The sequence below is a fragment of the Desmodus rotundus genome, chromosome 13 (genome assembly GCF_022682495.2).
Source record: "Desmodus rotundus isolate HL8 chromosome 13, HLdesRot8A.1, whole genome shotgun sequence".
NCBI classification, from domain to species: domain Eukaryota; kingdom Metazoa; phylum Chordata; class Mammalia; order Chiroptera; family Phyllostomidae; genus Desmodus; species Desmodus rotundus.
The window spans coordinates 91,613,243-91,626,003 of NC_071399.1; the positions used below are offsets into that span (position 1 = coordinate 91,613,243).

Genomic DNA, 12,761 nt, shown 5'->3' on the forward strand with positions numbered 1-12,761 from the left:
CAAAACGTGGTACATACGTTCAGCCTTACACACAAAGGAAATTACGACGCACGCCACAGCATGGATGAACCTTGAGGATATTATGTAAAGGGAAATAAGGCAGACATGAAGAGGACAAATACCGAGTGATTCTGCCCATCTGGAGTATCTGTAGTCGAACCCACAGAAACAGAAAGCAGAGCGGCGGTAGTCAGGAGCTGGGGCAGAGGGAAAAGGCGAGTTGTCACTGAATGGGTACAGAGTTTTCCAAGATGAAAAATGTCTAGAGATCGGTCGCCCAGCCATACGATGGCACAGAGATGTTAAGGAAGTCACCGGGGGCCGCCCAGCTGGTATGGGATGGAGCCGCCCACAGTGCAAACTCAGACAGCGTGGCACCCGAGCCGTGCTCTTGACCACTAGGCCCTGAGTGAAGGAATCAAGAAAGCGACCAGGCAGACAATGGGAGGGAAGAGATCGCACGTTTTCTCTTTTGCGTCCTGCATCATTGTGTTCTCGCGTGGTGACCACGGGTGCTGTGAATTATGGATTCCACAGAGCGCAGGGTGGAATGGGTGGATTTCGCTGCTGCCTTTTCTCCTCGGCTGGCCAAGGAAAGCCCTGCACACGAAGTTACAGCTTTCTCCACCCCAGATGTTCTGTCCGGCCCTTGGCCGTGGGCATCGCCAGCGAGCAGAGCACCTGCCTGACGAAATGAAAGCCGACTTGTCTCAGAGCGTGGTAGGTCAGGAAACGCTAACATCTTTCTGGGAATGAGACTTAGTCATTTCTGTTTAGCAGTCTTAACTGGGAGTGCAAATACCTTACCAAGAAAGGAATACGCTCCGCATTTCAGCTTTCCTTTTTGCTGCGCACTAATGCCAGCCAGCAGAGCCCTGGGTTGTCCCAGCACATTCTCCTCACAGTTTAATTTCTCCCATTTTTCTCATTTTGCATTATCTTCCTCCTCTCTTCCCTGCTCCGTGTCCTTCACCATGCAGTGTGTTTTTGATGTAGCATCCCAGAATTCCTCTGATGTGCCACTTCAGTTGAACTTGAGAAACACTGAGGCAATTACTAATTTATTGCTGTCTTCTGCTAAGTGCTTAATGCGCGCTTAATAAAAATCAATAACGCTGTGTGCCTCTTCCTCACGGGAATGTGCTTCTGATACGTGACAGGTGATGGGTTGAAAATCTTCTGAGACAAGCCACCACCTCCCCTTTCTGGGTGTCGTGGAAGATGGAAATGGTCACGTAAGTGGAAGGCAAGCAGGGAGCAGGTGGGGGGAGCGGGGCCTGTACATCCCGTTCCTCAAAAGGCTCGTGGGGAGCAAAGCAGCATCCTGCCTGCTCTGAATAACATCCCGAGGGAGTTAGAACGCCCAAGGCAGTTCCCACCACAAGGCCAAGGTTGTAAACTTCTGCCGCCACCAGGCTTTATCTCCTACCGCAAAGTCACTGGGCACAAAGAAGGACTTGTCATAGCCGCACATCTGCCACCCACTCAGAACGCCTGACTTCCTGCCCTGCTGAGTGGGAAGAGAGCCCCCCCTACAGAAGGGGACCCCTTGGGAGAGAAGGTTAAACTGTCTGCCTGCCCTACCAGGGGTGTCCGCCTTTGGGTGTCTCTGGGCCACACTGGAAGAAGAAGAGTTGTCTCGGATCACACGTTAAATATGCAAACACTAATGAAAACCGATGAGCAAAACAAAGGTTTTCAGGAAGTTTACGATTTTGTGTTGGGCCGCATTCATAGCCGTCCTGGGCTGCATGTGGCCCGCAGGCTGCAGGTTGGACTCCCCTGATTCCAGACTCTTCGAGCAACATAGTTTCAACTGTCTCTTTTCAGCCATTCTCCCAGAGTGGCGAGGTGGAGTCACCACCTGCCGGAGCACCACGTGGTTTTCTAGAGTCACACAGAGCACTCGGCCTGTAGCCAGGAGCCACCGCGGTCGGTGTGCAACAGGCCATTGGCCCTGGGTGGCATCCCCAGCCCGACCCGGCCACCAGTAGAACGTTGTGTTAGCTGCTGGAGGAAGGGCTTCATTTTCTTGCCCACTCCCAGACACGGCGACTCTCCCTAGCCACGGCTTCCCACCCCAGCTGCTCTGAGTCGCCATCCTCACTGGGCCAAGGAGCCTTCCCCCATCAGCGAGAGCTTCCGAGGGAGAGGCCCTTTCGCTTGCCCCTCCTGCCACTCCATTAGCTACGACTTCATCTGCTTCATGGAAACACCTCCGCCTCACGATCCTAGAATCCTTCAAAATAACTGGACATGGCAAGATTCATCATGTCATTTATTTTATGAAAAATAACTGGCCGGAGTGAACAGCCACAGTTTTTGGACTACATCTAGGAAGCTCCCAAACAGAGCAATCACCCTCGGTTACACTTTCCCCACTTCCTTCCTATATAACGGACTCACTCCAGGCTCTATGCATTCAGCTGGGATTTCAGCCTATTGTCCACTCCCAGTGGAATCTCCTCTTTTCAAGGTGGCTCACACTCTAGAAGAGCCTGCCTCACTCCCCAGAAGACCATGAGAGGGAGAGACCAGGCCCTGACTTGCCTCTCACCAGGTAGAGTGTGCTGGGGTCCAGCTTCCCCTGAAGGCACTCTGAAAGCAACAGCAACATCAACAAGATCGAATCTCATGCTTTCCTTTGTTCTCCAGAACTCGGTCTTTTATAAAAGATTACTATTTGTTAGGGGACTGTTAAGTAAAGGTTCATTAATAATGTTTGCAAAAATAATGTTTCCCTGATATTAAGGATCCTGGCTGTGTCCCTGACATAGTTACATTCCAAATAGCAGGAGAAATATAAATATGAAATATCTATGTGTTTTGACCCCTCCCTGTATTCTCTCTGTTCTCTTCCCCACTGACTGTGCACTCTGAGAGGGAAGCCGCTGTCTCACGCTTCTTGAGCTCCCTGTAATGAATCGCCATGCCTACTCAACCAGTTTGCAAAGACATAAAACACGGAGCTGAGGTTTATGGTTAGACAAGGAAGAGCCACTAGCAACCCTTCCCTGAGTCTCCGTGGGACGTATTTGTTTAGTGAAAAGTACATGGCCTTGAAAATCAAATAGAACCAGGTTCAAAGTCAAACTCCGACACTCTGAGCAATTTAATCTCCTTGACCCTTACCTTTTGATATTTATAAAATGAGGACAATACCTCCTATATTATAGGGTCGTTTTGAGGATTGAGTAAATGAATGTTCATAAAGAACGCGGGTAATGCTCACCTGGCCCTCGGTAAGTACTGCTCTCCTCTCTCCCTCTAACATCACCAACTTGGCTTCTTCAAAGTGAGTGCCCTACAATTTGCCGAGAGGGTCACAAAGCCACTGGACAAACACAATGGTTTCCCTGCTGTCTATACTCTTCTGGGTGGCATATAATTATATTAATATAATCCAATTATTCAGGGATTCATTTAGTCCACAAAAGCTTTTGAGTACCTTCATGTAGCAGCAGTTGCTGGGACCAAGGAATAAAATCATAATCCAGACAGGAACCTTTTAGTCTCATGGGAAGAAAGGAAGAAGGAAGGAAGGAGGGACGGCAGGAAGGAGGGAAGAGAGGGAGGGGGGAAGCAGGGAACAGTGACAAATCCTGACAACGCTGTGAAAGAAATGAAGAGATTGAAGAGACAGACACTAGTGGAGGGATGGAGGCAACCTCTTCAGATTCGAGTGGGCAGAGAAGCCTTTTAAAAGCAGGTGGCGTTTCAGCCAAGAGTCAGGGATTAGCCTCTGAAGCAGAGGGGTCAGCAATGCAAAGGACGTGTAAATTCTTCAGGTGGAACGAATGTCCTAGTTGCTGGTCTGGTGATTTTCCTGACTCCCTGCTGTCCAGGGCTCTTGGGTAGACATTTGGGAAGCGTTGGCCGGGAGAGGTCCTTGAGCACCAGCCGCCAGAGGGAGGAATGGTGGCTAAAAACCACTCTCGTTCCCAGTCTGATTTTAAGTTGGCCGCTGGCAAGGGTTGTAACTAAGCATTCACAGGAAATTGGTACAACTCAAATGTGGAGGGAAAGAATGTGTCTTAACTAGGTTTACATAACTCTTCAGGTTTGTGTGGCTCGTGCTTTTGGAGGTAGAGATCCACACTAATTGAGATCAAATGAAACGCAGGTTCCTCTCCGCGCACTCTGACACTCGCCTCGGACCTCATGGGGGCGCACTGCCACGGGAAGGTAATTGTCTCTGTTTATGAAGCCACAGGAAATCACAGTTTCAAACTCTGATTCCATTCCTGAACATTTCACTAGATATTCTCACATTGCCTGAAAAGTTCTGGATACACTGTGAAAATCTTAGGACAAAGGATTTAAATTAGGTGAGTTTCTTGAAGGAGAAATAAATCGATCACTTTTGTCTTTGGGTTGCTAAGCGCATAGTAGATGTCAGACAAACACTTGGCGAATTGACGTCGTGGTGACTTTCGGTTGGGATCGGTGAGGGATACCAAGCATCTCTCGGGCTCAGGCACCTGTCGCTACAGTTAAATTCCAGTGAAAGAGAGGAACATGTACATCCCATAGTATATTCTTTTGTTGTTAATCATGGGACTTGGCCACCCTTCCGATTTCCCCCATACGCTCTGTCTCTAACTCCTGTGAATTCTGTTTATGACAGATGCTTGTGTTCCTGAAACCGGGCCTAACAAAGCACGGAGCACAATGAAGCCGCGGAGGCGGAGCGCGTTACAGAACTCACGGAAGGACCCATGGCTGCGGCCACGGTGCCTCTTTTGAAACCACTCTGGGAGGAGCTGACCCTGAGCCCCTGGCGAAATGACTGAGCAAGAAAAAAAAAATGTCTTCAGATGGGACCTTACTTTACAAAATGGAAGAGAAATTTAGACAGTCTTGGAGGAAATGCACCTTGCATGCTAAGGACGTCGTGTTAGCACCCAATTCAAATATTCATGACAGGGAGGAGAGCTGAAGTTTGGCTTCCAGCTCCTATTCACAAATGGGAAGAAATGAAGAACATGTACGGTGAGGAACTGAATTTAAAGACAGGCTAGGTCAACCATGTCTACTTGGGTTATTTTTTATGTATGTGTATACTTATGAACATTTATACTCACTTCTCAAAAATAAGTTTTCATTTCATTAGGGAAGACATATTATAATATATATTATTCATTTCTGTTTTGACTTTTTACCTAACGAAAACCACAGTGTGACACGCACAGACTGTCAGAGAATCTGTCTCACTGTTGCCATAGCAGATGTCTCTTCGGCCACTAGGCTGAGGTCTATTGGTCCAGACGGACGGTTTAAACTGCTAGGAAAAAGCGGGGCTGACACTCCCCCTTGGTCTGCCAGCGAAACAGCACCAATCACTGATACTGGGCTCCGCACTCCCTCTCTCGAGGCTGTGAACAGAGGACACTGTGGACCAGGCAGGTTCCTCACGCATGGCAGAATCACCAGGCGTCACCGTACAAGAGCAAACAGCGAGGCTGGGTCAAGGTCACATCCTTCCCCTAGGCATGTTCCACCTCCCGTCTGCGTATACTGAGTGGCCCCTGCAGTCTGACCGCCAGATCACAGCTTTGCCGAAACATCCAGAGAGAAGCTCTTGGACATTCTAATCAAGAAGCAAGGATGAGGTGCCAACTTTACATTTTACAAACGGCAGGAAGGAGTAACTATTAAACAATTAACTCATAAAGATAATCTAGTTTGAAAGATGAGATTTAAAAATAAGAGGACAACTATAATTGGAAAAAACCCAACCCTATGGAGTATTGTACATTTGCAAGGAAATTTGAACTAGGCTTCAAAAATTCTCCTTGGATTCACATGTACAGAAAAATTGTTCTTACACGTCCTTCACCAATTACCCAGTATTTCCTACTCTCAGAGTGCTTTCCATAAATATTTACATGAAAAGGGATTTGACTCTTTTCTAGTGTCTGCCGGCCTGCTTGCCTATTCAGTTTTGTCTGTTGAAGTGAAAACTAGCTGGCAGAGTTCACAGGCCGCTGAAGATTCAGTCTCTGGTCCACTGACCCCCACCGCGTAACATCCAGATGCTCGTAAATAAGCGGCACATCCATGGGAGATTATCAGAAAAGCACTTGTCGTTCCTGGCCAGGAGGTAACTATAGTTGTTTCTTATTTACTCTCCTGCTTGTAGCTTCTACATGGTGGAAAATAGTCTTCAACTGTAACAAGTTGGATATGCTTATGACAAAATAATAGATAACATGCTAGTTATCAAGTCTCCAGGGAAACACTTTGCTGAAAACCCTTCATCTGCTGCTCATTCGTGTAGATCCTTCATCTGCTGACGTAAATGCAACATCAACTTCCTGAATTTACGTCAGAATTGCAGCAGGAAAAATGAAGAACAGAAGGTCAGGGGAGAAACGGCTGGAAAACAGGTCCTTAAACTATCATACTTTTTCAACTAGAGCTGTTTTGCAAAAGAGAGGAGAATGGTGTGAAATCCGAGATGTACAATCACTTATGTATTCATGTTCAAATAAATATTTGCAAAAGAGATGAAAAATCACGGTAAAGAAGGAAGACAGAAACTGTCTTGCCCGAGTCGGAGCCAAATGCTGATCTCGATCGACTACATCTGGCTCTTCCTCCCACACCCCCACGGTTTTCCCGTTGTGCGAGGTGGGGATTCATACCAGTGGTGGAAGGAATTCCTTCCACCAGCAATCCTCCTAGGGCCCACCCAAACCCCTCCTGGCCAGATCACCAGAAAGGAACAGTCTCCCCTCCTTGTACTAGCCGGCGTACTCGGTTTGGTCCAGGGGCTACTCTGCTCCAGGCTGGGCAGTGCCCGTTAAGACAAGTCCCCCCAGGTGCAGATGACCCAGGCCAACCTGGGGGACCTGTTTATGTGCACTCCCCCTTTTTACTTCTGCTCGATATCATTGGAAGGGTAATGTGCCATCCTGAGATGATTCTGAAAATACAAAGAATAGTTTCACCTCTGCTTTTGCTGCTCACCATGTTAACTAGGCTGCTGGCAGGCCCTCCTGAATACCCTGCTCACTCCAGAGGGAGGCAGGAGGCATCAGAGAAGGCAGCCGTGAGCAGCCAAGGCCCAACCAGATGTCTGGGGAAAGAACAAGTGACCTTCGGGGAGACCCCAGGCCCCACACAACCCAGTTGAAGAGGCTGCCCACCCATCTGTTGTACCCCAACAGTGTGACTTCATAGACTAAGAGGACATTGGCCAGAAGTAAAAGGGACTTGCTCCCAAACCTTCCGCCCGATGCCACAACCTGCTGACAGCGACCTGGAACGATAGGGCCCATGGGCTCCTTTAGCTCCATTAACCCCATTATGGACATCCAGGGGTGCTAAATCCTCACACTTGGCTTGCAACTAGATCTAGGGCACATGTGGCAATCATGAGGCCCGCGGGCCGACTCTGGCCCTCCACCTTGTTTTATCCGGCCCGGCACCTTGTTTCTACCCAGCGGCAGTGCTGAGCTCTCCCTTAACAGTTCAGGAGTCGTTACATTTATACAGTCCTAACGTTACATCCGGCCCTTCGAAGGCAACCGTGAGGCTGATGGGGCCCCCGGTGAAAAGCAGTTTGACCCCCCCGATCTGGAGACCCTCTCTGGCTTACAGTTCTAGACTTCAAAGATGCCTTTTACTCACAGTGTCAGTCCTGACCCTGAGGGACTGTTTGCGCTTAAATGGGATGACCCAGGGAGTCCCTGAAGCAACAACAATATTGCTGGACGGTGTCCCCACAAGGCACAATGGAGGAAGGACTGAAAAGACAGGAGGCTCTCTGAATACAGTGGAAATGGCGTGCTTCCCAGAGGCCTCGGTCCAGGGGCAACAGTAAAAGGTGACTATGCCAAGAAACCAGACTAACCCGGAATAAGGCTTTCCCAGTCACCCTGCCTAGGGTAAGGGTAACCCTGGAAGCCAGCTCCAGTTGGGCCCCTATGCAATGTTATAGGGGAGACCCTTCTTTAAGACCAAATATTATTGTAGTCTTGAAAATGATCGTATTGTGAAGGAATTACGCACTGTAAAATGGGTACAGTCTCCAGGTGCTACTTTATCTGCCGTCCCTAAGTGCTCTTCTAGCCAGCGTATGCTTCCTGAAGCTGTTCTCCTTCACTGCGTCAGCCCAGGAGACGGGATCCTCCTCCAGGCCTGGAGAAATCAGCGCCCTGAGCAGTGGCTACCGCCTAAGTCACATGGACCCTGCGAAGTTCTTTGCATTAGTTTTCAAAAGAATCAGGGTTCCTGAGACACCACCTGGCTAGGAAGGGAAGATGCAGACATTTCAAAAGCAGACAGCTTCCGCCCATGAGTCCAGGCGGAGCCTGTATGGACCTAAATTATCTGTCTTCGTGTGCTATTGTTTTGGTTGAACAATGTGTGTGCTTTTTTCTGGTTGTGATCACAGCTCGTCTGCTTCTGGTTTGCTACCTTCTTGTTCTCGCTCGCCTGCTTCCTTTGGGAAGACTTCCTTTGTCCTATCGGCCGGCAGTAGCCAGAGTGGGTGTTGCCCGTATGGCCCAAGACCGAGGAACGGACAATACAAAGTGGGGATATGCTGCCACAGACCAGCTCCAACTGGCCCTACCTCTTTCTAATAAGACTTGGAGCCAGCGCTTAAATTTTGGACATAGCCCTTACAAGTAACAGTTGTTAACCCTTAACTGCTGTCCCTAAGGAACCAAAGGACCCGGACATGGCCAGGGCCTGAACATGGGACCCTTTCAGATGCGAAGGGCCCAATGTCCAGGGAGATCCCCTTAAATCTCACCACAGACCCTGGGCGGGGACACAGATTTGAGCCCTGCCTCCTGCCTCCTTGCAAGCTGAACTTGCAATAGAAGCTTTTTTCTTTTCTCAAAAGCCAGGTCCACAGTGTTGGCTTCTATGGGCACTGGGCAGCGAGCCCTTGGTTGGTTACACATTATTAAAGTCTTAAATATAAAAGTGGGCACGGAGGGCACCACGCATATCACAGAACGGCAGGAGCGGATTCTGTTAAGTGGATTCAGTGGTCCAGCTAGCGGGCCCCACACACGCTCTAAAGTCATTTTCACGACAAAGTTCCAGCAAGCACTTTGCCTGGTGGCCCACCGTCAAGGTGTCATGGCAAATCGCCCCAAGAGATAGAAGGACAGAGGAGGTCCAATGTTGATACTAATTTGAACTGAAGCTGAGATCTTGGGTTTTTGAATGATGACTAAATAATAACTAAAACTGACTCCCCAACAGTTTAAATAAAAAGGGGTATTTGAAATGAAAATAACAATGGTTGCCAATGTAGGTAACAGCCGCAGTAGAGGCATTATTTGTAAGATTATTTCAAAAACAGGCTTTCGAGATATAAGCTCAGGTAACAGATGCTTTAATTTTGCACTGACCTATTCCAGAATCATGCAATCTATAAGATATGAAGAATGTGCGTAGTGGAATCACCCAGAGTTTGAAGTAGTTTTCTCCTATGTATAAGCATTCCAATGACCATATAAAGTAAGGACGGGTCAAAAAATTCAGAGAGTTGTACCCACAAGTGAAGAACTGTTCAGATACAGCAACAGCTATTAAAAGTTCAGTCAGAAGTGGTGGTTCAGGGGTTATCTGTTATTCTGTGTGGTCACGGAAATAACACACGCAATAAATTATGGGGTAAAACATTTTGACTTGCACAGAACACTGCCAAGCATAGAAGCTACGCAAACAAAAGTTGCTGCCCTTCCTTTTGTCAAGCGGATGTGCCTTCTAAGCAGCTGTGTCGGTAAAGACGTGCTCTCTTGTGTAGTTCTTCCCTCATCTGTAGCATGTATTTCAAGACGCCGACTTGTGACGCACAGGAATTTCTCTCTGTGTGAAACCAACTGTACGGAATGGAGAGTAAGCCCACGTACAGCTGCACGAGACACAGCGAAACGCCACGTGAACTGCTCCAGTCTTCAGGGTACGGGATGGATTCTGATTTAACATCACACCGAGACTATTGATAATTCAGTAAGACGCCGGGCATGCCTAAGCTTATAGGGACCAGGCAGGACTCCTCAAACAACTTCGATAAACACATAGTAAAATATAATTCATCAAGGAGATTTTACCTGTTCTCTCTTTGCTTTGTTTGTCAGAGGGTACCTGTAAAAAAAACAAAAACAAAGTATAACTCTCTTAATGTCTAAAAATTACACAGCTTTCACCAAGAATAATATCAACAACTTTGAAAAAGTTATATTGTGAAATTGGGGTCAAATGGCCTCCAGAAATGAAAACGGGGTGCCACCAAGGTGTTGGGGTCAAATGGTTTTAGGATGCACAAATCATTTGGAATTGAAAGCACTTAAAATGCTCATTTATGAGGGAGCTGTATTAAGTTTAGTTTTCTCTGACTTCCATAAAAGTTGGTGCTGTGCCCTGCGTCCACTTAATCATCAGAAGAAGACAGCATTCTCATTTTTGGTCTCTGCTCCCTGCCCTCCCATCACCAGCGACATCCCTGGTGCTCAGTCCAGCCACTGTCTCCCTCGTCTGATCTCTGGGCCACATCAGGAGCTCCGTCTTTCTGGGCTTCGGTTCTCCCGCACCATCCCTGCCGTCTTCTCTCCCGCTCTAGCTTTTCCCGCTCCTCCTCTGGGTGAACTCCCTGTCTGCCTGATGCACTCACTTTTCAGGGAAAATGAAGCAGCAAAAACCAAATATGTAACTTGTATTTTCTAGAAAACATCCGTCCTAAAACAAACTTAAATGGGTTGGTGGTGAATGCATTTTTCTTACGGCTATACAGAAATGTTTTTGCATAATAATTTCATTCCCGGGGGAGGGAGGAAATGGGGAGCTACTGTCTCATGGGCGCAGAATGTCAGTTTTGCCAAATGGAGAGTTCGGGAGGTGCAGTTGGTGACAGGGCGGGACCATGCGAAGGTACTCCTGCCGTTTAACTGTGCACTCAGGATGGCCGAGACAAGAAATTTTATGATGTGTGTATTCTTCCACAACCAAAAAAGAAAGACACAAAATGGCCAAATGCACAGCCTGTCTTGCAAGGTTACACGTTTAGCTTTCCATTTTCTCGGCTTCAGCGCCCTCTGTTTGAACATCAGAATAATGGGGGAGAAACTTCTAGACAATACCATGTTTCTAAGACCCTCAGTGTGACTTGGGCAGGTGGCAAAGGAACTGCTGCCCACCTGAAGATGGGTTTTTGTCCTGCCCTAAAGCTATCGGGACGCTGTCCTCTACTCGGGAAACTCGGAGAAGGAAAGGGGCACTTGGGAGCAGGGGGTGGCACAGTGCCCTTCACTGGTGCCTGTGGAGGCTGATGAAATAGGTGTCTCTCGATGACCAACGGGTTTTCTCTCTGGATATTTTATTCAACCAAAGACGTGCCGAGAGCTTAACCAATCAATACACAGAACCACACATTTCTAGTCCGGGTCTTGACCAATGCTGGGGCTTGACGCTTTCTCTCTGCTGCACAGAGGGCTGTGGGCAGGCAGCTCACCCAACGGGGAGACCGAGGAACTCTAGAACTGTTAGAGTTATCTCATGGAGACATTGCAGTCAATTCCTCCGAAGTACATTCAAGAGTCACTTGCCGTATTTGGTGAAATGTCCCAGAAAGTGTAAGATGTTTCATACCTCCGAAGGCCATAGTAATTATAAATTCACGTTCACACAGTCTAAGAATAAGAACATCTTAGGAGTTTGTCTTACGATAGAGCTGCATGTAAATGCAATTGCGTTTTGGAACAAATGTGCCCAGATAGTGCATCCTTTGCCACATAGACCACTCCGCCCCTCAGGTGAGCAGAACAATACTGGGAAGCCACAGAGACGTCTGGATAATTTTTTACAGCGAGGCCGTGGCCCTCGAGCATGTGACGATCACATGTGCCAATAAGCACATGAACAACTGCCGTCCAAGTGAGCCCGGAAAGCTGCGTCCACACCTGCCGCCCAGCGCACAAAGGGTCCGTTTGTTCCGAATGCCCCGTAGTGAACCTTCCAAACCAAAGCAGCAGATGAAATCCCTGAGTAAATAAACTCTTAGGTAAACATGTAAGCCCTGTTACTATTTGCTCTTAACACACCTGCTGGCTTTAAACTCGGGAAATTATACTCAGTGGCGGCTGAGGTTTCGACATTACAGGATAAGGTCTCGGAAGCAATGCGCAGATACGGTGGATCCCCAGACCACCATGGAGGGGGGTCAGGGGTGAGAGGCGGGAGTGCCACACTCTGGCTGTGGCCCAAACAATTTGAGGCCGACTGACTTCCATGTAGGTGGATTTATAGCTCAACAAAAGTGTTTTAATCCCTTTCATGATAGCTACCTGATACATTGTGTACAAACAATAGGTAACAATGAAAAAGGAAATATTTAAAAGCATTATAATTTGTGATTCCAGAGTCTCTTCCAGGAGCCTGGCTAAGGAACCAAGTTCAATCAAAGTATCTATTTCTGAAAAAATAAAATGCAAATATAATGTTTTTTAATTATCATGCTGATTTCCATTATTGACTTTAAACTTGAATTCAAACTATTCCAAGCATGACCTCAGAGAGAAATTTCCAAAAGTTTTTATTTCTGCAAAAATTCTATGTAATGGTTCCTACCTACTAGTCAAAGCTGTCTCTTCTTTGACTTGGGTTGAGAACAGAGTGTAGTATTGAATAATTCTTAGTTGGTGGGGGTGTGTGGGAGGCAGAAGGTAACAGATTTCTTCACAAATAGCTATGCTATGATAGCCAAAGAAAAAGGCTGCTAAAAAAGTTGGAGGAAAATA

The 12,761-nt window shown here is 47.5% G+C and overlaps 1 protein-coding gene across 1 annotated transcript in view; it reads right to left on the reverse strand.

The window, feature by feature from the left end:
• The window catches only part of STARD13 (StAR related lipid transfer domain containing 13), a 359,221-nt gene that overhangs the window by 216,708 nt on the left and 129,752 nt on the right, over positions 1 to 12,761 (reverse strand). Inside the window, exon 3 of the mRNA XM_053916849.2 lies at positions 10,080 to 10,113. Coding sequence (XP_053772824.1) covers positions 10,080 to 10,113 — 34 coding nt within the window. The remainder of the gene's footprint in view (positions 1 to 10,079; positions 10,114 to 12,761) is intronic.